The sequence below is a fragment of the Leptodactylus fuscus genome, chromosome 11 (assembly GCF_031893055.1).
Source record: "Leptodactylus fuscus isolate aLepFus1 chromosome 11, aLepFus1.hap2, whole genome shotgun sequence".
Classification (NCBI taxonomy): Eukaryota; Metazoa; Chordata; class Amphibia; order Anura; family Leptodactylidae; genus Leptodactylus; species Leptodactylus fuscus.
In genome coordinates this window covers 26322274-26349750 of record NC_134275.1, presented here as the reverse complement: position 1 = coordinate 26349750, position 27477 = coordinate 26322274, and the positions used below count along the sequence as shown (strand labels likewise).

Sequence of the window (27477 nt, the reverse complement as noted above, 5' to 3'; positions counted from 1 at the left end):
CCCCCCCGACCCAGCCGCCTTTCTCCCCCCCCCACGGATACCCCACCCCCCAACCGCGATCTCGAACTCCTCTCCACCCCCCACCCCCCGTGCACCTATGGGAAAAGGAGGCGGGACTGGGACACACTTTCCCAAACCACCGTCTTCCCCTAGCATGCCGTACATGGCCACAACTGCTGCGCAACACAGTCCGTTTGGCTGTTTCGGCGTGATTGCGGAACAAACATCCAAACACACAAACTTTCACATTTATAATATTAGTAAGGATTTCTGGTCAGGACTAGAGATGAGCGAACACCGTTCGATCGAATAAGTATTCGATCGAATATCAGGCCGTTCGAGGTATTCGTTCCCAATCGAATACCACGCAGCATACGCAGTAAAAATTCGTATACCTTCCCACCTTCCCTGGCGCGTTTTTTGCACCAATAACTGTGCAGGGGAGGTGAGACCGGAATTACTACAACAGAGGCATTGAACTTTTTTTTTAAAAAAACTCATTGGCTGCCGAAAACATGTGACCTCCCATTTATAAGAACGGACAGATTTGCGGTCAGAGATAGGGAGAGAAACATATCTGCTGAGGGCTAGATAGCCATTAGCTTCAGATAGGCAGGGAAAAACCGAAGAACAACAACAGCTCTTCTCAGAGCTATACACTGCAGGGAGAGGAGTGGAGCTTTCCACGGACGGTGGAAAAAAGGGATACAGAACAGTTACTTGTTCCTATATACGTGCAAACCAGCTTTTGTTAGGGGTGTCGTTCCCCCCCCCAAAAAAAAAATAGCAGGAATCCACAGCAGCTACTTCTTTTTACTCCCGAAGGACCAGGACCTCACCAGTCCAAATTCCAGAGAAAAGTTCAAATTCTTATGACCCCCTTGCAATATACCCACAGGGGAGGGGATAATGTCGCAGATAGCCCCTGTAAGTTTACCCCTGCACTGCCAGCAATTACTTCATCCATAGCCATATATTTCTTGTGCACCCCCAAACATGCATTCTATATATCTTTCTAGTGCACCCCCATAATGTTAATAAGCACTCCAAAGCTCAGAGCACCCCAAACAAGTTTCACACAGCTCCCCATGTGTCTTTTATGGCCGAAGCCCAACGTAGTCCCTGCAAAGTGGATAGCGAATCCCATCCACTTATTGCAGAAAAATACCCGCTGCGGAAATTTTACAATTTTTCTGAAACAGTTGTGTTTTGGGAAATTGCAGTATGTCAGCATGTCACCAGCGGTTTCCCTATAGAAAGTCCATAGTGTAGTGTTGTAGTGAGGATGCAGGTCTTCTGGAATAAGTCCACTATGAGATGGTTACTCTTGTAGATCAGAACACTTTATTCCATGCTCCATCATGGCTCCCTGTATAACAATTCCTCCCCCTAAGCTCAGCTCCTCCTCCATTACTACCTCACTGTTGCTAGGCAGACAAAGCAGAATAAGTAAGCAGAACAGAACATACAGTACTTACTTATAACAACATCACATCTCTCCCCTTCTTATAAAAAAAAATAAAATAAAATGCAAACATTATAAATGAACAATAAATAAAAGGTCCGAACTGAAAAGAAAATTTTACTGCAGAACATAGTCCCTGAGGTGCGTTGGTGGCCTTCGACTCATCCTTGTCGGGTAGCGTTGAGACATCTCGTTATCAGAAACAGTCTGTGAATTTTCAGTATCTCTTGTTGGTGTTGCTGAACCAGTTGTACCTGGTGAAATGTCCTCATCATCTGTCTCCTCTGCACTTGCTCCTGGGTTGTAGTCACGAAGCTTTTTAAAATGGGAGACATTTCGTGTCACTTGATGACCCTGGCGTTGAGCAGTAACCATGGTACCTTTGACGTGTGTGACTTGAAAGGGTTCTGGATGATAAGGGGATGATAACTTGTCACTGGGTCTCAGCCTTTTAACAAGGACCCAGTCTCCCACATCCAGCTGTTTGAAGCAACAACTTCTCTTATCTGCATATCTTTTCATCCTGCCTTTGGCAAGGGAATCATTGAGGACCAATGGAGTCTGGACATGAACTACTGGGATGTTTGGAAGCTTAATGCGCAAAGGCCTGCCGAAAAGTGCAGTCGCTGGCGGAGTTCCTGTAGTAGAGTGTGGGGTGGCTCTGTACTGTCTAAGGAATCTGTACAATTCTTGCTGCAAATCCTTGTGTTCCATGGTAGCAATCCGAAGAGTTTTGTTGATTGATTGCATGAAGCGCTCCACTTCACCATTGGCTTGAGGCCAGTAAGGAGTTATTTTCCTGTGGTTAAAACCAAGATAAGTTGCAAAAGACTGAAAATCTGCACTATTGAAAGGTGGCCCATTGTCAGTCTTCACTGTTTCAGGTATGCCATATGCAGAGAAGATTTTGTCCAGTTTTGGTATGACAGCTCTTGCAGAGGTGGTGGAAACGGGTTCAATGACTGGAAACCTAGAAAAATCATCTATGACAACCAGTAAATAGGAATGATCTGGCAAAGTGCAGAAATCAACACTCACAGCAGTCCATGGATTGTCTGGCAGAGGTGTCATTTGTACTGGTGCTCGGCTATGGTCCACCGTAGTTGCTTGGCAAGGTATACATGTGGCAATAAGTGCTTCCACTTGTTTATCTAGTCCAGGAAACCATACTTTCTCCCTAAGTAATTGCTTTGTTTTAACTATACCTTGATGGGCCTCATGGGCCAGATCGATCACTCTACTCTGAAGTTTCTGAGGAATGACCAGGCGGTTGTCACGTAGTAGTATGTTTGAGTCAGATACAGAAAGAGAGTGTCTTGCATTAAAGAAGGCCTGTAAATATGCTGTTTGGCCCTGCGGTTGAAGACGAGTCTCAGCTAGAAAAGAGTTCCAGTTCTTAGACCGAACAGTGTCAATTACCAACTGAAGTTGGGGATCAGAATCCACCGCATGTTTAATTTCTTCGAGGGTCATTGCTCTTGGCACAGAGTGTGTAACAATGAAATTTACATGCTCCTCAGCTAAGACAGTGGCAGGCAAGTCATCTTTGGTAGACTGTGGTGAAGGGTGTCTTGAAAAATAGTCTGCAGGGTTCCCAGCTCCTGCCTCATATCTCAAGTGAAAGCGATAGTTCTGCAGGCGGAGTAGCCAGCGTTCAAGTCGTGGGGGTGGCTTTGATGAATGTTTATTGAAGATTGGAATGAGTGGTTTATGATCACTGACCACTGTGAATGGACAACCAAAGAGGTAAAGATGAAAATGAAGGCATCCCCATACAACTGCGAGAGCTTCCCTCTCAGTTTGAGAATAGCGCTGTTCCGTTTCTGTTAAAGCCTTGCTCGCATAGGAGACTGTGGAGATACTGCCAGTTTTGGACACCTGAGTTAAAATTGCACCAAGGCCTACAGGACTGGCATCCACAATGAGCTCAGTAGACTTTAGTGGGTCAAAATAGGCCATGACCGTGTCACTAGAAAGACTGGACTTTAGTGTGTCAAATGCTGATTGATGTTCAACTGTCCATGACCAAGGAGTATCCTTTTTAGTGAGTTGTCGTAGGGGTTCAGAAACAGTAGCCAGATCAGGTATGAATCGTCCACAGTATGTGACCAGACCAAGAAAACTTCGAACATCTGAGACATTTTGTGGCTGGCTAGCAGAGGTTATGGCTGCTACTTTCTCAGGGTCTGCAGAAACACCATTTTCAGAAAAAATGTAGCCAAAAAAATTCAATGACGTCTTGTTGAACTCGCATTTTGATGGATTAACAGTTAAATTGCAGGTTTGCAGTCTCTGAAAGACTTGTTCTAGGTGATTGTCATGTTCCTCTTGGGTTGTGCCAAAGATAAGGATGTCATCACTAACATTGAGGACTCCAGGTATTCCTGAAAGAACCTGCCTGATAACATTCTGAAAGATTTCTGCAGCCGATGAAATGCCAAAATTCAGCCTCTTGAACCTTCTTAGACCGACATGAGTGCTAAAAGTTGTGATATATCTGGAGTCTGGATGCAATTCAAGCTGATGATAACCAGATTTTAGATCAATTTTTGAGAATACTTTTGCACCATTTAGATCTGTGAGAATATCATCAATGGTAGGCGTAATGTGCCTTTCTCTTTGAATGGCTCGATTGGCATGTCGCATATCCACACATAACCTGATTTTACCAGGCTGCTTAAGTTTAGGCGCAACAACAATTGGTGAGACCCAGGGAGTTGGGCCCTCGACACGTTCAATAACATCATCTGTCTCAAGGTCTTGTAGCTCTTTCTCTACTAGCTTGCGGACATGGAATGGGATGCGCCTGTGAGGTTGAACTGACGGCTGGACTGACTGGTCAATGTGTAATTTCACTTGAAAGTCTTTCAGCTTTCCTATGCCTTGAAAGAGTTGAGGATATTTTTGCATAATAGTTTGGACAGAAGAGTGTGTTACGCTGTTTGCCAGTTTCACTAGGCCCAGAGATACCGCACTATTGCAGCTGAGAAGAGTGTCTGCAGAACACTCCACTACATAGAAAGTGTCCGTGATGGATTTCCCTTCAGCCGTTAGTAATGCCTGAAATTTGCCACATAGGGGTAATGCAGTAGCTGAACCATAAGGATATATCTTCAGGTTAGTACATTGCAAAGCAGGTTTGTTCTTTAGCTGGCTATAAGTGGCATGACTAATAACATTGACAGACGCCCCTGTGTCTACCAGTGTCTCCACCGGATTGCCATGTATTAAGATGACTTGTTTGGGATTAGACATTGCATGCACATTGCGAGACCCCTCAGTCACTGAGAATAAGTAGGTGCTGCTGGGCTCATCAGCAGGGGACACTGACTGCACTGCCTGGACTTTCTGTGGCATCACTTGTTTAGCAGAGAGAGAAGATTGTGATTTTGATCTGCAGACTTTTGCAAAGTGATTTTGTTTCCCACAGTTATGACAAGTTACTCCCTTTGCTGGGCATGGTTTCTGATGAGGATAAGGACCTCCACAGTTGTAGCAGGTTGCAGCCTGTGTGTGAGGCACATGTGGCTTCTGAGTGAGCTTTGCTACAGAAGATGGCTGCTCTGGTATACAGTCTGTGTTCTCTATAAGTTTAGCTTGATTCTCTGCTGCATCATGAATACGTGCAACGTCCAGTAGCTTTGCTAAAGTCATGGTGGGATCTCTGAGTGCTTGTCTCCTTAACTTAGAGGACACACAACCTTGTATGATTTGCATCAGAATTTCCTTGTCTATATCTGCAAATTCACAGTAAGCTGCAAGTTGTCTTAAGCGGACATGATATTCATCAATGGTTTCTGTTGCTGACTGTTTTGACTGTCTAAACTTGAAAATTTCAAAAGCTGCATTTATGTATGGAGAGAAATGCTTAGTTAGTGCTGCTTTGCTTAGCTCATAGTCACTGTCGTCCCCTGTATTGGGCAGAGTTGTGAAGATATCATAGACTTGCTCCCCTGCATAGTGCAATAACATGGCTTTCTTTCTTGCATTATCAGTAATGTTCATTGCTTGCAGGAATATCTCAAAGCGTTTCAGCCATTTATTCCAGCATGCTGCTAAGTTTGCTTGGGGCTGGTGCACATCAAATACAGCAAAGGAGGGTAAGCAGGCCATGGCTGGTGCTAGGATTGCAGTCTTGTACACAGTTTTCTGTAGCAGTGAAATACCTTTAGCTGATGATTCTTAATCCTCGTCGCCAATTGTAGTGTTGTAGTGAGGATGCAGGTCTTCTGGAATAAGTCCACTATGAGATGGTTACTCTTGTAGATCAGAACACTTTATTCCATGCTCCATCATGGCTCCCTGTATAACAATTCCTCCCCCTAAGCTCAGCTCCTCCTCCATTACTACCTCACTGTTGCTAGGCAGACAAAGCAGAATAAGTAAGCAGAACAGAACATACAGTACTTACTTATAACAACATCACACATAGAAAGTCCACAAAGGAAGCAGAAAGTCCACAGAGGAAGACTCTGTAAACTTTGTGTGAAAAGCGCTGTGGGAAATCACTATGCGTTTTCACAGTGCATTTTCCCGCAAGGTTTTTTGGCTGTGTCAAGCTACTTAGGGCCTTAACCTAAAACATATTATCAATCGCCCATGCACCGCCAATGGGGGTGTTTCTTTGCGCCTCTAATCCAAACCTTAAACAGATATGAAAGATTCCTCCATTCTTCATGAGCCTCTTGTGCATCGCCAAGCCCCTCCCCCATTCCTGAATGTACCTTCTGTGCATGGAGCACACACAAGCACAGCACCACACCTCTTTTGGATTTTCTCTGCACATTGCCACTTCTACATGTCAGGCTATTAACCATGAACCCTTGGTTCTAGGAATTGTTGCTTGCATATCTGTAATAGCTTTAAAATGTAACCCCTTTACGGGTTGCATCTTGCAACCTAAATTCATATCCTATTCACAAACAACACTGACAGAACAAGTAGCTGAAATCTCTAGTGTCTCCCATTCATTTTAACCCACTACTAACATGGGAGTGTTCAGGGTGCGCTGTCTTCTTCATCCACGCCTCCTCTTCCTCCGATGTCCTCCGGTCCCATCCTCCTCCAGCGCTCATGAACTGACATCGCTTGAAAAAATGGCCTGGGCGCATGCGCAGTAGCATGCTGCTTCTACTATGGCTACTGTGCATGCGCCCAGACCATTTTTTTTTAAGCAATATCAGTTTGCGAGCGCCGGAGGAGGACGGGACCCGAGGACATCGGAGGAAGAGGAGGTGTGGATGAAGAAGACGGCACACCCTGAATGCCCGCCCACCTTGCACGATGCGTAAGTAGATCACATTCTGTTTTAGGGTTTTATTTTAAAACGGGGGGTAGTTTAATATAACTTTTACGGTGCCTGAATAGCCTTTTTAAAGGCTATTCACGCATATGTGGGGCTGTATCAGCATGATTTTGTTGATAGAGTCCATTTAATGCACTTCTCATATTTACATTAAGACAGTGTTCACATTCTTCCAGTGCTGATAGCTTTACTAACTGTAGTTGGAAACTGAAAGTGAGTCATGAACTCATATACTTAATACCATCAGGAGGCTATTTACTTTCCTCTGAGCTTTCTACTTAGGTGCTTTTTTAGGTGCCCATGTAAGGCAGAGCTGTGATCTGTGACTACAGCTGAGCTACAGTGCCTATAGGGAGCCGGGGTAGTCTGATATACTACTCCCCATTGGTTCATGCTGCTGTTTCTTCCCTCCCACTGCAGCTCTGGCTTCTCAGGGGTCAGGGGCTCACCAGAAAGTCAGTGCATGGAATAACAGTAATAGCAGAATATTATAAAGTACAGGAGACTAACCACTATTGAAAAATTTATAATCATTAGGAGAGTACTGTATACAGTATATTTCCAGTAGAACGGGCCCTCGTAAGAGGGACTATTATAGGTCTAAAGACTTTTTTTTTTAATGCAGAGTGTGAGCCCCATATAGAGATCACAATGTACATTTTTCTCCTATCAGTATGTCTTTGGAATATGGGAGGAAATCCACACAAACACGGGGAGAACATACAAACTCCTTGCAGCTGTTGTTCCTGGTGGTATTTGAACCCAGGACTCCAGTGCTGCAAGACTGCAATGCTAACCACTGAGCCACCATGTTGCCCCTAATGACCTATTTTATGAACAGCCATAATGTCACACACACAGCCTTACACTGCCATGCTACATTTTATTTATTAATGCTCCCGCCACCTGCAAACTGGGCACCTGCAGGGACCCTCGGCGATGGAATACTTTCCCTATAAGTATATGTCACAAGCAGTGGAGTAACTAGAAATGGCGGGGCCCTGTTGCAAACTTTTGACATGGCCCCCCCCAACCGACACCGAAGACCTCAACCGACCCCCTCCTCCGCACTCTATTATGTCCCTTAGTAAGCCCTGTACACAGTATTATGTCCATTAGTGGCCCCTGCACACAGTATTATGTCCATTAGTGGCCCCTGCACACAGTATTATGTCCATTAGTGGCCCCTGCACACAGTATTATCCCCAATAGAGGCCCCTGCACACAGTATTATCCCCCATAGTGGCCCCTGCACACAGTATTATCCCCCATAGTGTCTCCTGCACGCAGTATTATCCCCAATAGTGTCGCCTGCACGCAGTATTATCCCCCATAGTGGCCCCTGCACACAGTATTATCCCCCATAGTGTCCCCTGCACACAGTATTATCCCCAATAGTGTCGCCTGCACACAGTATTATGTCCTACTGTGGACACCCATAAACAATTATTATACTCTGGGGTCTTTTCAGACCCCAGAGTATAATAATCGGAGACCCGGGGGAATAAAAACATTAAAAAAACAGTTGCTTACCTGTTCCTCGGCTCCTATGCTGTCGGCCGCCGCTCTCGTCCTTCTTTAATGACGTCGGACGTCACATGATCCGGGAAGAAGGCCGGGTTCATGTGACGTCAGACAAGTATGAAGGAGGCCTGGTAGGATCGTGGAGAGGTAAGTAACAGTATTTTTTACGTTCCCTTACCTCTCCCGGTCCGCTGATCATTATACTCGGGGGTCTGCAAAGACCCCCGAGTATAATGATAGTATTTGTGGGGCCTGCGGTGTCACTTGCCGATCCCGGCCCAGCCAGGATTGGCAAGTAAATAGGGCCCGTAACGGCCTATTAAAAAAAAAACAAAAAAAATAAACGCAGCGGTAGCGGCTGTCACTGGGCCCCCTAATGGCCCGGGCCCTGTGGCAGCCGCCTCCGATGCCTCTATGGTAGTTACAGCCCTGGTTACAAGCACACTGTGTGTAGCTGCAGCGGCTAATACATAACAGCCAGCGCAGGAGCTGAAAGTATTGATTGAGGAAGCTCCACTCAGCGCTCTCAGGAGGCTCCCCCCACCCCCTTTCTCTGGCTGCCCTCTGTCCACCAATGAGAGGGTGAGGAGAGCCCAGGAGGGGGAAGGGGGGCTTATCCCTATACAGAAGATGGACCCTGCCAAGCTCCTGCCATCCTGCAGAGGAGAGAAGGAGGAGAGGACAGCTCAGCAAAGTGAAAGCAAAAAAATTACAGGTACATGCTGGAGTTACTACTGTATGGCTAGTAATATCAGGCATTTGGGGTGATTAAATTAGTTTCAGTGACTCCATGTGCCTCATAGTAATAGCAGTTAACCCCATCATGTCCCTCACATTAACCCCTTTGTGCCTGACATAAGGGTTGCTGATGTGTGAGACATATGGGTGTAATAATAATGAAGATACCTAATTATTACCTCCATGTCTCTCACATATCAGTAGCTGTTATGGGAGGTACACAGAGGCATGATGGGGTTGTGATGTGAGGGCCATGATGGGGTTACCTGCTATTACTATGAGACACATGGAGTTACTCAGGGCTCGTTTACATCTGCGCCCGGGACTCCGTTATGCAGGTTTCCGTTTCCTGCACAAAACAGGGCCAGGAGACGAAACCCTGCCAGCATCTTTCCAAACCCATGAATGGTTTTGAAAAGTGTCCGGCTGTGAGTACCGGTCAGCAGTTTATGCTCTTCACGGCGAAACCTTTTTTTTAAAACCGGACACAGAGTCGGACATCCAGTACTCTGTGTCCGGTTGAGCCGAAAGCTCAAAATGCTCACTGGCGCTCACGGCTGGACTCAGCATGACAGGTTTCCATCTTCTGCATGCAGAAGACGGAAACCTGATAAAGGAGATAATATTGTGGACTATTATATTTTAATGTTTACACACGGTCGTTGTTTTTGCGGCCGTGTGTCCAGGCCAAATTGAATAGCTGCAAATTATGGAGCAGATCCTATAGCTGTCCTAAACCTAGACCTTTCATGTCCTCAGAGATGGATTGTATTATATACCACTAGAAAGACTGAATTCACTGCGCTGCCAGCTTTCACGGTATCAAAAACACCTCCCATTGAATTCAATGGGTTCCGGTAGCTTTTTTTTCTGCTAGCGGCGGTGGAAAAAAAGCTAGCGGCACCCATTGAAGTCAATGGGAGGCTTTTTTTTTCAGCTTTGAAAATAGCAGTCAGCAGCTGACGTGACAGTATTTATTCCTGGTAGGTTAGAGAGGGTGTTTTTTTTATTGTTTTTTTTTTATTAACCCTTTCCTGCCGATGGCATTTTTTGATTTTCGTTTTTCGTTTTTGACTCCCCTCCTTTTAAACCCCATAACTTTTTTATTTCTCCGTTCCCAGAGCCATATGATGTCTTAATTTTTGCGGGACAAATTTTTCTTCATGATGCCACCATTAATTATTCTATATAATGTACTGGGAAGCAGGAAAACAATTCAGAATGGGGTGGATTTGAAGAAAAAATGCATTTCTGTGACTTTCTTACGGGCTTTAGTTTTATGGCGGTTCACTGTGCAGCCAAAATGACATGTGCCCTGTATTCTGTGTTTCGGTACGGTTCCAGGGATACCAAATTTATATGGTTTTATTTACATTTTGACCCCTTAAAAAAAATCCAAAACTGTGTTAAAAAATTTTTTTTCTAAAAGTCGCCATATTCCGACAGCCGTAATTTTTTTTATACGTCAGTGTACGGGATGCATAGGGCGTCTTTTTTTGCGGGGCCGGGTGTACTTTTTACTTCTACCATTTTAGGGAAATGCTATTGCTTTGATCACTTTTTATTCAAATTTTTATCAGAATCAAAACAGTGAAAAAATGGCGGTTTGGCACTTTTGACTATTTTTCCCGCTACGGCGTTTACCGAACAGGAAAAATATTTTTATAGATTTGTAGAGCGGGCGATTTCGGACACGGGGATACCTAACATGTATGTCAGGCATGTCAAACATGCGGCCCGCGGGCCGCATGCGGCCCTTCACAGGCGTATCTGCGGCCCGCACAAAAGTCTCAAACTTTGTCTCTAAAAGACAAAGTTTGAGACTTTTGTGTGGGCCGCAGAGGTGCAATACTCACGCGGCTACTCGCTGCTGTGTAGACGTGATGTGACGTGATGACGTCACATCGCGTCTAACTCTTCAGGCGCCCCCGGCAGCTCCCTCCTATGTCGGCTCATTCATTTGAGCCGACAGCGGAGGGGAAAGCCGCGACCGCGATGGTCGCGGCAGGCGGGTTTTGACCAGAGAGAGATGCGGCTCGTCGTGTCTCTCTTGGTGTCAAAACCTGCACGGGCAGTTCACGTGTGAACTAGCCCGAGAGAGAGAATGCGGCGGGGGAGCGAGGACTCGGAGTCGTCGGAGAAGGTAAGTTTAATGTGTGTATGCATAGAGGTGGAACGTGAAACAGGGCAGATGAAGGAGGGGACGGCATGACACTGGGGGCAGAGATGGAGAGGACATGAATCTGGCGACAGAGATGGGGGACATGACACTGGGGGCAGAGATGGGGGACATGACACTGGGGGCAGAGATGGGGGACATGAATCTGGGGCAGAGATGGAGGGGGGACATGAATCTGGGGGCAGAGATGTGGAGACATGAATCTGGGGGCAGATATGGGGGGACATGAATCTGGGGGCAGAGATGAGGGGACATGAATCTGGGGCAGAGATGGAGAGGATGGCATGACACTGGGGGCAGAGATGTGGGGACATTAATCTGGGGGCAGAGATGGAGGGGGGACATGAATCTGGGGGCAGAGATGTGGAGACATGAATCTGGGGGCAGATATGGGGGGACATGAATCTGGGGGCAGAGATGAGGGGACATGAGTCTGGGGCAGAGATGGGGGGACATGAATCTGGGGGCAGAGATGGGGGACATGAATCTGGGGACAGAGATGGGGGACATGACACTGGGGGCAGAGATGGGGGACATGAATCTGGGGCAGAGATGGAGAGGACGGCATGACACTGGGGGCAGAGATGTGGGGACATGAATCTGGGGGCAGAGATGGAGGGGGGACATGAATCTGGGGCAGAGATGTGGAGACATGAATCTGGGGGCAGATATGGAGGGACATGAATCTGAGGGCAGAGATGAGGGGACATGAATCTGGGGCAGAGATGGGGGGACATGAATCTGGGGGCAGAGATGGGGGACATGAATCTGGGGACAAAGATGGGGGACATGACACTGGGGGCAGAGATGGGGGACATGAATCTGGGGCAGAGATGGAGAGGACGGCATGACACTGGGGGCAGAGATGCGGGGACATGAATCTGGGGGCAGAGATGGAGGGGGGACATGAATCTGGGGGCAGAGATGTGGAGACATGAATCTGGGGGCAGATATGGGGGGACATGAATCTGGGGGCAGAGATGAGGGGACATGAATCTGGGGCAGAGATGGAGAGGACGGCATGACACTGGGGGCAGAGATGTGGGGACATGAATCTGGGGGCAGAGATGGAGGGGGGACATGAATCTGGGGGCAGAGATGTGGAGACATGAATCTGGGGGCAGATATGGGGGGACATGAATCTGGGGGCAGAGATGAGGGGACATGAATCTGGGGCAGAGATGGGGGGACATGAATCTGGGGGCAGAGATGGGGGACATGAATCTGGGGACAGAGATGGGGGACATGACACTGGGGGCAGAGATGTGGAGACATGAATCTGGGGACAGAGATGTGGAGACATGAATCTGAGGGCAGATATGGGGGGACATGAATCTGGGGGCAGAGATGAGGGGACATGAATCTGGGGCAGAGATGGGGGGACATGAATCTGGGGGCAGATATGGGGGGACATGAATCTGGGGCAGAGATGGGGACATGAATCTGGGGGCAGAGATGGGGGACATGAATCTGGGGCAGAGATGGAGAGGACGGCATGACACTGGGGGCAGATATGTGGGGACATGAATCTGGGGGCAGAGATGGAGGGGGGACATGAATCTGGGGGCAGAGATGTGGAGACATGAATCTGGGGGCAGATATGGGGGGACATGAATCTGGGGGCAGAGATGAGGGGACATGAATCTGGGGCTGAGATGGGGGGACATGAATCTGGGGGCAGAGATGGGGGACATGAATCTGGGGACAGAGATGGGGGACATGACACTGGGGGCAGAGATGTGGAGACATGAATCTGGGGACAGAGATGGAGGGACATGAATCTGGGGGCAGAGATGGGGGGACATGAATCTGGGACAGAGATGGGGGGACATGAATCTGGGAGCAGATATGGGGGGACATGAATCTGGGGCAGAGATGGGGGACATGAATCTGGGGGCAGATATGGGGGGACATGAATCTGGGGGCAGAGATGGGGACATGAATCTGGAGGCAGAGATGGAGAGGACATGAATCTGGGGCAGAGATGGGGGACATGAATCTGGGGACAGAAATGGGGGACATGAATCTGGGGGCAGATATGGAGGGACATGAATCTGGGGCAGAGATGGGGGACATGAATCTGGGGGCAGATGAAGGGTGTATATGTAAATAGATAATTTTCTTTTATGAGACTAACAAAATCTTCTCAGAGAACAAGGCTGACTGATCACCACCTATAATCTAAAAAAGATTGAAAAAAATGATAGCAAATAAATGTTTAGTTTTTAATTGCTGTATTTTTGTTAAATATATTAGTTGCTGTTACATATTACTACTTCATATCTTGTTTTCATGACTGCTGTTAAAATACGTGTGTGACATTAGCTGCTGTGTGCGGCCCTCGCAACAACCTCTTGTTACTCATGTGGCCCTCGGTGTACCCTGAGTTTGACATGCCTGATGTATGTGTTTCACAGTTAACTACTTTTATATGTGTTCTAGGGACAGGGGGGTGATTTGAATTTTTAATACTTTTTATATATTTTTTTTACTTTTTTACTTTTTTTTTTTTTTTGCATTAATTAGACTCCCTAGGGGTGTTGAACCCCAGGGGCTCTGATCACTAATGCAATGCATTACAATGCTAATGCATTGCAATGCATTGCAAAAACATTATCATTTCTTTTGCAGGCTGCGTAGACCAGCCTGCAAAAGCTTTCTTGGGGGCAGAGATGGGGGGACATGAATCTGGGGGCAGATATGGGGGGACATGAATCTGGGGCAGAGATGGGGGACATGAATCTGGGGGCAGAGATGGGGGACATGAATCTGGGGCAGAGATGGAGAGGACGGCATGACACTGGGGGCAGATATGTGGGGACATGAATCTGGGGGCAGAGATGGAGGGGGGACATGAATCTGGGGGCAGAGATGTGGAGACATGAATCTGGGGGCAGATATGGGGGGACATGAATCTGGGGGCAGAGATGAGGTGAGCAGAGATGAGGTGGGCAGATATGGGGGGACATGAATCTGGGGGCAGAGATGAGCTTGCAGACAAAGCCTGGGAGCCTTGTAAAGGCTCCCGGCTGCAATGCCAACGTGACGTTGGCCCTGGAGCATGCTCCAGGAGCTGGCGATCACCGGCAAAATGGCGGCGTCCATGCGCCGCCGGGAAAATGGCGTCTCCGGTGCCTTTGACCGTGGCACCGGAGGGGTTAATGCCTCCGATCGGAGGCATTAGAGCCGGTTGTCTACTGCTTAAAGCAGTAGATACCCGGTGGCTATGGCGGCCGCCAAGCTCCCGGGCGGTCGCCATAGTTACACACCCGACATGCGCCGTACTATTACGGCGCATGTCGGGAAGGGGTTAAAATGCATGGGACTGCATAAATTGTAGGGCTGCTTTATTCTTGGGACTGCCTACAGGATGGATCTGAAGCAGGCAGAGAGGATAGTGCTGTCTGCATGCAGTCCCATGTTGTAGGTGGGGGAGGGGAGAGGGGTAAAGATTTTTACATGAGACTGCATATTGGGAGGTGGCTAAAGGGAAAAAGTGAAGCAGTAGATGTGTAGTGTACGGGGATGAGGAAATTAGGGGGTATTTACATGGAGTAAAGCGGCACTGATTGGGGCCACACTGTGGCTCAGTGGTAAGCACTGCAGTTTGTATGTTCCCCCCGTGTTTGCGTGGATTTCCATACCATATTCCAAAAAAACATACTGATAGGGGGAAAAAAAAGTACATTGTGAGCCCTATGTGGTGCTCACAATCCACATTAAAAAAAAAAAACCCAATAAATAAAGTGGTGCTGATTCTGCTATGATAACTCGCGGCAGAATCAGTGCTGATGAAAAGAATCCCATTGATTTCAATGTGTTCCGCGTGGAAGAAGGAACCTATGGGAGTCTTTATTCGCTGATTCTGTCATCTCTATTTGTGAACTCAGCAGAGAGGGATTGGCTGTTTATGGAAAGTCATTCTGTCTTGCTGAAAGAAAATACCCACACTTGTGATCAGTTAACTCTGTATGGAATTGTCCATGTACATGACATAAGTCACATGTTCATAAATCTGTGCTCCCAGTGTCACACACCAAAGACTGATTTTTGGCTCATGAAGAGGCTGTTACAGCTTCTATAAATTTTCTATGTGCCAGTACCTATTGTTCTGCAAATTAACTCACTCGATTAAATGGAACCATGCACCAATGTACTTCAAGGGGTCCAAAATCATACTCACTAGGCAATTGCCTATTGGTCAAGGCCAAGGTTAAAGAATTTCAGTACATGTTAACAGGATCTGCTGACGTGCTCCTGTTGGGATACATTTCGTATTGATTTTTTCATAACCTTGGTCTGGATATCTGCAAGAATGAGACATGTCTGGACAAATGGTTGTCTATTCTTTTTTGCATTGCCTACAGGTCTTGCAATATTCAACTTCCAAACCGTTTATACAGTTTTTTGCTGTGTTTTTTTGGACGAGTCTATGTGTACATAGGTCTCCACTATTGCAATAAATTATTAAGGCCGGGAGCCCCAGGTGGAGTAAACACCGTGGTTTGTTTGTAGTTCTAGTGAATCCCATCCCCACACTGCGGTAAAATACGTGCAGAAGACACATGTCAATTATACCTATGGAAACGCCAGCAGTTCCCCAGTTGGTATATTTGAAAGAGAAATCGCTGCAGGACAAACCATTATGCATAGCCACCACATCTGTCTCCTCTAGTCAGAAAGTCTGACGCATTTCATAAATTTCATCAGGAGAGTGATAAGCGATGAAGATTGCGGTGATAACCGCAGTTCCTGGCGCCCAGATGGTGGACACCAGTACTGTCAGGACGATGAACGCCAAAGCTCAGTGCTCTGCCCTTTATATAGGCCGCCTATGGACCCTCGGACCACCCACATTAAAGTGTCATAGAAATTTAGCCAATAGAAAAGCCAGACACACCCCCTTACCACGGAGGCTCGTCTATAGTGGGTGGAGACCCAGAGGTCCATCTGATGTAGCACTGGTTACAGTAAGTAAGTGTATAGACAAAGCCAAACGACATAAAGATGGAATATACTACTGTGGGTTCTATAAAACCGGTCCACTGTGGATTTTATAGCATTAAATATGACAATGATATCTAGTTACTCTAGACGAATATCAATATTAAATATCAATATGTTTTCCTGATACCAATATTTTTTACAATTAAAAACATTTTTGTAACAATAAATTTAGATTTAAAATCAAAAGAATTTTTTGTGTTATTTATACATTGATACTTAGTTGGTGCTTTCAATATTAAATTACATCAGGGTAGGTGTCTAGTTGCGATAATCTGAATACATCAAAGTAAGTGTTTAGTTGCGATAGTTACCGGTGTAATAAATGCACACACGTTCAGACAAGTTAATGAACCTCACACTATAGCTCAAATATCATATATATTGTCATGATACATATCAAACCATAATTGCAGCAATATTCCTTTGATGGAAGAGCAAAACATGGTATAAAAAACGCATCTGTGATGCAAAAACTGCTTAGAGTGTGAATAGGGTCCTAAATGGAAGAAGTATCAGTATGGAAAAACTTCACTAGAGGCCATAGTATCAAGTTGCAATAGTCTGAATACATCAACCAGTGGCGTAACTACCGCCATAGCAGCAGAGGCAGCTGCCTCAGGGCCCGGGACATTGGGGGCCCGGTGACAGCTGCTACCACTGCTATCATTATCCTCGGGGGTCTTTTCGGACCCCCCGAGTATAATGATTGGCGGATCAGGAGAGGTAAGAAACATAAAAAACACTGTTACTTACCTCTCCACGATCCTGGCCAGGCCTCTTTCCTTGTTGTCTGACGTCTCTGATGTCACATGAACCCGGCCTGCATCCCGGGTCATGTGACGTCCGACGTCATTGCAGAAGGACGGCAGCGGAGGCCGACAGCGTAGGAGCCGGGGGACAGGTAACAAACAGTAGTTTTTTATGTTTTTATTTCCCCGGGTCTCTGATTATTATACTCTGGGGTCTGAAAAGACCCCAGAGTATAATAATTGTTTATGGGTGTCCACTATGGACAATAATACTGTGTGCAGGGGCCACTATGGGGGATAATACTGTGTGCAGGGGCCACTATGGGGGATAATACTGTGTGCAGGGGCCACTATGGGGGATAATACTGTGTGCAGGGGCCACTATGGGGGATAATACTGTGTGCAGGGGCCACTATGGGGGATAATACTGTGTGCAGGGGCCACTATTGGGGATAATACTGTGTGCAGGGGCCACTATTGGGGATAATACCGTGTGCAGGGGCCACTATGGGGGATAATACTGTGTGCAGGGCCCATTATGGGGTATAATAGAACTCGCAGGAATGCGTAGGAGGGGGTCGGTCGAGGTCTTCGGCGTCAGGGGGGGAGGGGCCATGTCAAAAGTTCGCCACGGGGCCCTGCCATTCCTAGTTACGCCACTGACATCAACTAAGTGTCTAGTTGTGATAATCACAGATGTAATAAATGCAAATGCACACACATTCAGACAAGTTAATGAACCTCACACTATAGCTCAAATATCACATAAAGTGATGATACATATCAAACCATGATTGCAGCAATATTCCTTTGATGGAAAAGCAAAAAATGGTATAAAAAAAGCATCAATGATGCAAGAACTGCTTATAGTGTGAATAAGGTCTTAAATGGAAGACGTTTCAGTATGGAGAAACTTCACTAGAGGCCATAGTATCTAGTTGCAATAGTCTGAATATATCGACCTTCAGTTCCAGGAGTACTATATCAGGATATCAGGGTCTCATAACTGCCTCCTGAGGCTCAAGGAATGTACCTGTCGTGCCTGGTCATGGCATATTCCTAAAGTATTATACATTGCCATCTGTATGATATGTGTGGACAGCTTTTTATCTACACATTTGTTTTTCTCATGGCACTATATGGTTTCAGGATATGGTCATATAGATCAACCCCTCCCATGTACTTATAGGCAAGAATGTAGTCTGGCTTGAGTATAGTGTACATGAATAGGGGTACTGCTATTACCATGAATTGTGTATATGCTTGGGTATTCTGTGTACATGAATAGGGGTACTGCTATTACCATGAATTTGGTCAATGCAAGACCATCCCTCTTGTCCTAATACTTGACCAACAGCAAGTTCTCATTGCAGACCGCCCCGCTGTCACCCCTTCCGAGGGGCTGTACAATCTGTGCACTGTTCCACAAGCTCCAGTTCCTCTGCAACTGAGGCACCTAAAGAGTAGGATGCTAGTGTAAAAGTTATCCATATAGAGGTGATAACTCTGGTCCAGTAGTGGGTGCATCAAAATCATCACTATTTTCCCACTACTAGGATTAGGGGGCATTCTTGGGGCTCAATTCTGGTGTCCCTACCTTAATAAACCCTAAACTTGTGGATGTATCCTAAGCTGTTCTTGCACAATTTGTACATTTTAATACCATACCATGCCTTCTTACTGGTTAGGTATTGGTGATATTTAAGCATCTCCAGTGGTGAACCTAGCCTCTCTGTTACTTGAGGCGGATGATCAAAAGACGCCCCCCCCCCTCGGTATTGAGTCCGGCAAGGGGGGAGGGGGTGTTCATCTTTTGATCGTCCACCTCAGGCAGCAGGGGGTTTGGGGGTGCTAACAGTAGCATTACAGTAAAGTAATATTTTGTGCAGTAATAATCACAGGAGATGTCTTCCCACATTTCTCGTTTTTTTCTTTTGGATCGCCATGACCACTTCTTCCAGCTGTGACTTGACTCTGCAAAGTTTACAACACTGACATCATTGACTCCTCACTTCTCCACGCACCCAAGCCCCTGCAGCCTATATTATGCCCCACAGTGGCACAATCGACTATGGGGCATAATAGAGGTTGGAGGGGGGCCGCTGTGGGGCATAATAGAGGTTACAGGGGCCACAGGGGAGGTGAGAGAACATAATAAACACTGTTCCACACCTCTCTGGGATCTGAGGTTAATCCTAGCAGGCTTCAGGCCTGTATGGTAATGTCCCAGACATCACGTGGTCTGGGATATTACCATATAGGCCCAAAGCCTGTGCTAGCAGTACCAAACATACCCAAAGCCTGGGATAGGGATGGTTACATGGTAGTTAGAAATGCCAGGAGGCACTACAAGAGGACCTATACTGCCAGGAAGTGCTATTTAAGGCTCACAATAACAGCACAACAACTATCCAGCTTACAATTTCCAGATGCTTGAGAGTGATTGGTACTATGTATAGTACGTGTCGTTAAGGAGTTAATAGCTACTCTCAATATTCACTACATATTTTTGCAAATATTGTTGGAAAGATGAGGATATACAGTGGTCCCTCAATTTACAATGGCCTCATTTCTACATACAATTGTCTTTTCAATGCTGCAGGTTTCAAATCAGCACAGTCATTTCACTGGTAAAACCCATGTATCAGTGAAGTGCATGTACAGCACGTCAGCATAGTGCAGTACTACATGTTCTGTACTTCTCTTTACCTGTGCCAGGATCATCTGCTCCTTTGAACACTAAGGGTATGTTCACACTGAGTTTTTTGGAAAGTGCTTTGGAGAGAACTAAAAATCCGCTTCAGGAATTAGGAAATGGTTTTTTGACGTGATTTTTTTACATGAGGCATTTTTTTGGAGTGTTTTTTGAGGCTTTTGTTTTTTTGCTCCAGCGCAGTATATGGACCTGGAAAAAAGTGCTAGTGGTTTTTGAAACGTTTGTTTTTTTTTGTTTTTTTTTTATATAAAAACTATGTCGCTTTTTTTCCGCCTCCCATTCACTTCAATGGGTTTTTCCAGGCGGAATCCACCTGAAGATAGGTCATGTCCCTTTTAAAAAACCGCTAGCGGGGAAAAAAAGCTAGGGCTCCCATTGAAATGAATTGGAGGCGTTTTTTGGAGGTTGATTTTCGCGTCAAAAAACTCTCCAAAAAAACTGTGTGGACAGACCCTAAGTGAGAGCTTCTAATTCTCCTTTTGTGATATGTGGAAGGATTTGGATCTAATTGCTAGTTTTCCATAGGTTTTAGAAGTTAGAACACAGATGTTACAGTGACTTCAACTTATTCTGGAATCCAATGAATACTGTGACGCGAGGAACCACTGTAAGCACATGACCACGGCTCCCAAGTTTCAAAGCACAGAAAAAGGGATAAGCCATGGCAAATTTTGCACCACCCACTTCTATATTAACTCTGCCCATTCCCATTAATTTCTCTTTGTGCTCCCCACACAGTATAATGCTCCTACAGTCACCCTAATATTATATGCCTCTACATTTTAAAGGGGCTCTATCAGCAAAATTATGCTAATAGAACCCCACATATGCATGAGTAGCATTTAAAAAGGCTATTCAGGCACCGTAAGTGTTGTATTAAATCCTGGTCCCGTTTTTAAATAAAAGCATTAAAACATATATGCAAATCTTACCGAACGTGCACCATAGGCGGGGATGCACGATGTGATATCAGCTTCGGGCACGCCTGCCTCTTTTGTCTTCTTGTAGTAACACCCTCTGGTTCCGTGTCTTCTTCCGTCTTCTTCTCTTCAAATCCCACGACTGTGTAGGGAGGGAAGGGAAGCGCTACTACGCAGGCTCAGTCGCGAACTGCCATTAAGTAATATGGCGAGTGAGCCTGCGCAGTAGCTCTCCGAAGGGAAGCGCTACTACGCAGGTGCGGGATTTGAAGAGAAGAAGCCGGAAGACATGGAGCCAGAGGGCGTTACTACAAGAAGACAGAAGAGGCAGGCGTGCCCAAAGCTGACGTCGCATCATTTATCCCCGCCCATGGTGCACGTTCGGTAAGATTTGCATATATGTTTTAATGCTTTTATATAAAAAGGGACCGGGATTTAATGTAACATTTACGGTGCCTGAATAGCCTTTTTAAAGGCTATTCACACATATGTGGGGCTCTATTAGCATAATTTTGCTGATAGAGCCCCATTAATGTTCTCCTCAAATTGACCCCACAGTATAAAGCCTCTCTCCCCACAGTTTAATTCCCCCCTACAGTTGCCCACAGTTTAATGTTCCCCACCAGATAACCCTACAGTTAATAATAATACATTTTATTTATATAGCGCCAACATATTCCGCAGCACTGTACAATTTGTAGGGTTCAGATACAGACAGATACATAACAAAGAACTTCATTTCACACAATGGGACTGAGGGCTCTGCTCAAGGGAGCTTACAATCTATGAGGTAGAGGGGGTGACACAAGAGGTAGCAGGGGCGGCATTGCTTATACAGTATTCAGACAATTCTGTAATAGAGGTGACTGTCATTACACAAATAATACTGTATGAGCAGTCACTAGTGGTGACCTTTAACATGTGGATGGAGCTTGAACAGATAAGTTAGGCTGAAAAGGCACCATATCAAGTGGGGTAGTGTGGGAGCGGGGACAGAGGAGGGTTAAAATTTAGGGATTCTAATTGTAGTATGGAAGGGTTGACATTAGGAATTGTGATAGGCCTGTCTGAAGAGATGTGTCTTTAGTTTGCGCTTAAAGCTGTAGAAATTGGGAGTTAATCTGATTGTCCAGGGTAGAGCATTCCAGAGAAGTGGTGCAGCTCGGGAGAAGTCTTGTATACGAGCGTGGGAGGTTCTGATGATAGAGGAGGTAAGTGTTAGGTCATTGAGTGAGCGGAGAACACGGGTTGGGCGGTAGACAGAGATGAGGGAGGAAATGTAGGGAGGTGCAGCATTATGGAGAGCCTTGTGGATGAGAGTAATAACTTTATATTTTATTCTATAATGAATAGACAGCCAATGTAGCAACTGGCACAGACCGGAGGCATCGCTGTAGCATCTAGCCTGATAGATGAGCCTGGCCGCTGCATTCAGAATAGATTGTAGAGGGGAGAGTTAATAAGGGGAAGACCGATTAGTAAGGAGTTACAGTAGTCAAGGTGAGAATGAATCAGAGAGACAATAAGTGTCTTTAGTGTATCTCTGGTAAGGAAAGGGCGTATTCTGGAGATGTTTTTGAGGTGGAGGTGACATGACCGTGTGAGTGATTCGATATTTGGGGTGAAGGAAAGGTCTGCATCAAACATGACCCCGAGGCAGCGGGCATACTGCCTAGGAGTTATAGTAAGGCCTGAGACTGCAATGGATATATCAGGGACAGATCTATTAGATGGTGGAAACAGTAGTAGTTCAGTCTTAGAGAGATTTAGTTTCAGATAGAGCGAGGACATGATATTAGAGACAGCAGAGAGACAGTCACTGGTGTTCTGTATAATTGGGTGTCATCAGCATAGAGATGGTACCTGAAGCCAAATCTTGCATTGGTTTGTCCAATGGGGGCTGTGTAGAGAGAAAAAAGCAGGGGGCCGAGGACCGAGCCCTGAGGAACCCCAACAGCAAGGGAAAGAGGGGAGGAAACAGAACCTGTGAATGATACACTGAAAGTGCGGTCTGAGAGATAAGAGGAGAACCAGGAGAGCACAGTGTCGTTGAGGCCGACTGAGCAGAGCATAGTGAGGAGAAGTTGATGGTCAACAGTGTCAAAAGCTGCAGTGAGGTCCAGAAGAATAAGAAGAGAAAAGTCACCATTGGATGGAGTCACCATTAACTACAGTTAATGTCCCCCTCTTGGTACAGTTGTATTTTGTTGCATTTTTTTGAGCCAAAGCCAGTAGATTGAACAAAAGGTAGAAGTATAAGAACTTCCTATATACAGTATATCCCGTTCCACTGGTAGCCATTCTTGACTTTGGCTCAAAAAAACGCAACAAAATCTGCAACAAAAAAGCTGCATTTCCGCAATGTGGGGCCTCAGCCTTAGGCTCAGTTCCCACGGAGTAATGCGCCGCTCATTTAGACATGTATACACGTGTTAGAGCGTGGCGCTTCAAAACAGATCACATTGATTTCAGTGGGTGCCGGCATACGCGCGCTACACATTGAAATCAATGGGTTACAAAGCCTCCCACTGATTTTAATGTGTAGCGCGCGTATGCCGGCACCCATTGAAATCCATGGGATCTGTTTTGCAGCGCCGCTCTCTGACACGAGTATACGTGTCTAAATGAGTGGTGCATTACTCCGTGGGAACGGAGCCTTAAAGCGTACTGGCTCTACTAGAATTGCAAAACTGAGTGTGCCGTTCCTTTATTTCTGGCTGGCTGGTTGCTGTATTTCAGACACCTGGGGATCTCACAGTATTAGTGAATTTCCTTGGTCTAGCACTTCATATGACAACTTCTGTGATTATTTTAGTTCTGAGATTTAAATAAAGCTGTATCTATTTTGTCTTTCATTGTCACCAATTCAAAGCATGCACACTCTTATATCACATCCATTTTTATCAAGAGCATAACAGCAGTTTATTCTCCACTTCTGGAATTATCAGCCCATACATGTGTATCTTCAAATTAGGTAGATCGGATGTGTCCCTGTTTTCTATATATTTTTTTTTATATGTTTTCTGTTCCAACAGGAATTTTTTGCTGTTATGTTTATATATATTTATTCATGGGATGTAACTTTTTTTTTCTTTTGTTTCATGTTATTTTATTTTGATTAGAAACATGTCACAAAGGGTTAACATTACACCATACAGCAATATTTGTTTTTATGCTATGACTAAGGGGACTCGCTCCCTGAAGCGCATAAGGCATACCCTCTTTTGTACCCTGCAGAAGCATGTCTCTTGCGTTGATTGTTTTGTTAAGTATGTCGATGGCGTATCAGAGTGGAGCCATGAGTAAGGGGCATAGGCCCTGAAGCGCATAAGAAAGCACTTCACTATGTCGTCTCATCGTCCTTTCGTCTTGTGATATGTTGCTGTAAGTTTTTTTTCACACTTCTTTCATCTGGATTCTTGTGATTTTATGGACACATTTTTTTGCCATTAAAAGTTACGTTTTACTTACCTTGGGAGGTCCTCCTCTGTGCTGGATTTTTACACATTTATTGTTGAGGTTTGCATGGTCTGGGAGGTCTCTGGTTCTTTGTATTAATGAGATTCCAATTGATCCACATATACATTTAATGAGGGCTGTGGACTTACCTTTGTGGGGTTATTTTTTGCCTCAATGTTTATGTAGTTTGTGTTGTTTTAGGAAGGAGTGAGAGTCCATCCCATATCCAAAAGTCATGTCCCTAGTACATTCCCTAGTTGGTAGTCTTCCCCCTCTGACAAATAACTGACTGTAAATAAAGTCCCTATTCATCTCCCATTCAATTTCCTTTCACCTCTAACAGCTATAAATGATGATTTTTAGGATCACATGACCATAATACTGGTATAACACATGTTGTAATCAGGTGACCATGAAAATTGCTGCCAGCCTACACATGTTTATCTGACATATTCCAAAACCAATACAGTGTACCATCAGTTACAAAAGCATATGGTCTGGTTTACTACAGGGAACAATACTGCTTTACCATACACAGGAAATTCTTAATTTGGGAAGAAGTTTCCTCCATTCCTCCAACAATAATTCGTTTGCTGTACTGAAATTGCATATATTGATATCAGGAAACAGCTTTTTTGAGGCGAGTTCCCTCATGTTAGGATATATGTACATGGACCTTTTTTGTTAAATAATTATAGTGTCATTATATCTATTTAGTAAAATTATAACTGCAAGCCACAGACCCCCAGAACAGCCAGCCACAGTTCTGTCATAAAGTCAGACACAATACCTATAAAAGTTAGCTACAGCCTCCATAAAAGCCAACCCAAATCCCCATAATAGCCAACCATAGCCATTATTACTATAGCTAGCCACAGCCCTGTAGCAGTCTGCCACAGCCACACATAGCTCCCTCATAATTGTCAACCACAGGCTGAAAATATTGTTCTCGAGGACCTCTTGCTGCCTCAACATGTCAGAAAATACATACCTGGATCATAGCATTGCAATCCTGTAATCCTGCAAAACTGTATATTGCAGGTCTGTATTCTGCTTTGCAGTCTACTCTCTCTCTATATGGAACATGACACATGACCACATCTCACTGTTATGTTGGAGGATAGAGTAATTTTTTTCCCCATATGCACTGTGCCAGCTTTATTGCAATCTATAGTACTACTGTTCTTATGTCTGTTCCTTATAAATCTAATTAAAATGTATATGTGGAAAAAAAAGTTGAAGAAAGTAATTGTATATATATATATATATATATATATATATATATATGTACATTTAATTGGTAATAAAATAAAAATGACACACTTTAGTGTACCTCACGAAACATCATGAAGTGTAGATTAAGTTAGGCATTATCCCCTAACACTAAGAGAGTAAACGCTCGCTCATTTTGGCAAAATACGCATGTAAAAAAAACACGTGTAAAATGTCATTGAAGTCAATGGGACTCTTATTTTTACACATGTTTTTTTTTACATGTGTATTTTGCCAAAATGAGCGAGCGTTTACTCCGTGTGAAGGCTCCCTAATTCTTATCCCCAATAACACATTTGCTGGTAACTTGTTATATAGTTCTAAAGCCATGTCTTAAAATGTATTGGTAAAATAAAAGAAGGGTTGAAAAAATACAGGGGAATTCCAAAGTAATACAGTTTTAGTTGGGTAGCCTATATATTACATGTCATAAAATGTGACATGTTGTAAGGGAAATCCTGGTCAATCCTATATGCATCCTGAGGTGGTTTGTTGCACTTAGTCTGCTCTAGTGCTCCCATAGAGAATGAATGGAGTGGCAGTGTGCATGCTCAGCTTACTACTCCAGCAAGAAAAGAGACCAAAACCCTGTTTTTGGTATCAGTGGGCATCAATCAAACACCAATCTATCAGGAAGTTACCTCCTATCCTATCAATCAAGGATAGTTGATCCTTCTGCAGGTCCTTCTTCAAGTGACTTAGCTGCAACACTAAGCCCAACCATATACATTGAAGAGGAGTCTTCATTCAGCTGATGTATGGGGTTATGGGGAGTGGGATCCCCACTGATCTGATAATGATAACCTTCTCTAGGGATAGGTATTCAACACTGAAGTCCTGAAATTTTTCTTTAAGAAAAAGCTTAAAATAAATAACATAAAATATAATGTTGTATGTTGTGTATGATTGGCAGTGACTGAATAAAGAGAATGAATAAAGTGACACAACATACCTGCTGTGGGTTGGGGTGTTGGACTGGGAAAGTCCTCAGAAGCAGCGAGAGCCTCCAAAGCTTGCAGAGTGGAAACTAGAGCATCATCAAGTTCCTTTGCATGATCTTTAACGGTCCGTGTTTGGACGCTGTCAATTAAGGTAACTGGCAACTCCTCATATCCACTTACTGGCATCACGCTGTCTTTTTCCTGTTCCCTGCTTTTATCCTGACCCTTTATATCACTCCGTTTGGTTTCTTCCTCATCTGAACTGTTATCCCCAAATCCTGGTGGAGGAGGTGCTGCAGAAGGCAAAAGAGTTGCTGTCTCACTTATCTCCCTTTCATCTGACTCACCTTCTCTTTCATCCTCATCCTCTTCTTCCTCTTTATTTTTCATGTGTTCAGGAGGCGGCAAGGATATGAGATCAACCATGTTATCCTTACAGGTTGAGGATCCACATGGATTTTTGCATTTCACATCCACGCCGCCTCCCCCCAAACAGCTCTTTATTTTGGCCTTACAGGAGTCACAATAGAACTGGGTGCTCTCCATTTTCACCTGTGTGTCCATTGTGAAGGAACGGGACCTGCTGACTTCGGGCGAATCCTTGTTCCCCTCCGTTCCATGTTGGATGGATGACCCCTTGGGTGTGGGATCAGACTTTGTTCTTGGTCTGGCTTCCTCTGAAACAAGATTTTGGTTGACATCTCTCCCCTCCTTGTCCCGTAGGTTGAGGTAGCACAAACCGACAGGCTCCTGGTTCTCTGATATTGTATGGGGTGCAGGACCTGGCCCTTTTGAGAGGGAGAAATCCGCAGATGAGCTGTAGGGGGGAGTTGCCTTAACAGAGGCTGGCATGCGTGGCACTGGGGGCATACTGATGTGATCTATAAAGAGTTAAAACAACACAATCAATTCAATGGCAACTAAATCAATAAAAATGCAATTAAAATGAATCTATCAGGTATTTTTTTCCAACTTACACTGACAACAGTATGTGCAGCAATAACCCTTAAGTACTATCATGGTGTCTATCATACACCACTCCCATAGACATTCCATTATGATAGAAACTATGATAGTACTTAAGGGTTAAGTAAAGACCTTTCCTATGATGCATCACAAAAACATTTCTGTTAATGAAACGCCAAGTTAGAAGTCTTTAAAACCGTGGCATATGCAAATTACCATAGGAAAGTGACACTCCC

The 27477-nt window shown here is 45.0% G+C and overlaps 1 protein-coding gene across 1 annotated transcript in view; it reads right to left on the bottom strand.

Annotated features, from left to right (window-relative positions):
* FRMPD3 (FERM and PDZ domain containing 3) overlaps nt 1-27477 on the bottom strand; it is a 304332-nt gene that overhangs the window by 8835 nt on the left and 268020 nt on the right. The window contains exon 16 of the mRNA XM_075259354.1: nt 26287-27156. Coding sequence (XP_075115455.1) covers nt 26287-27156 — 870 coding nt within the window. The remainder of the gene's footprint in view (nt 1-26286; nt 27157-27477) is intronic.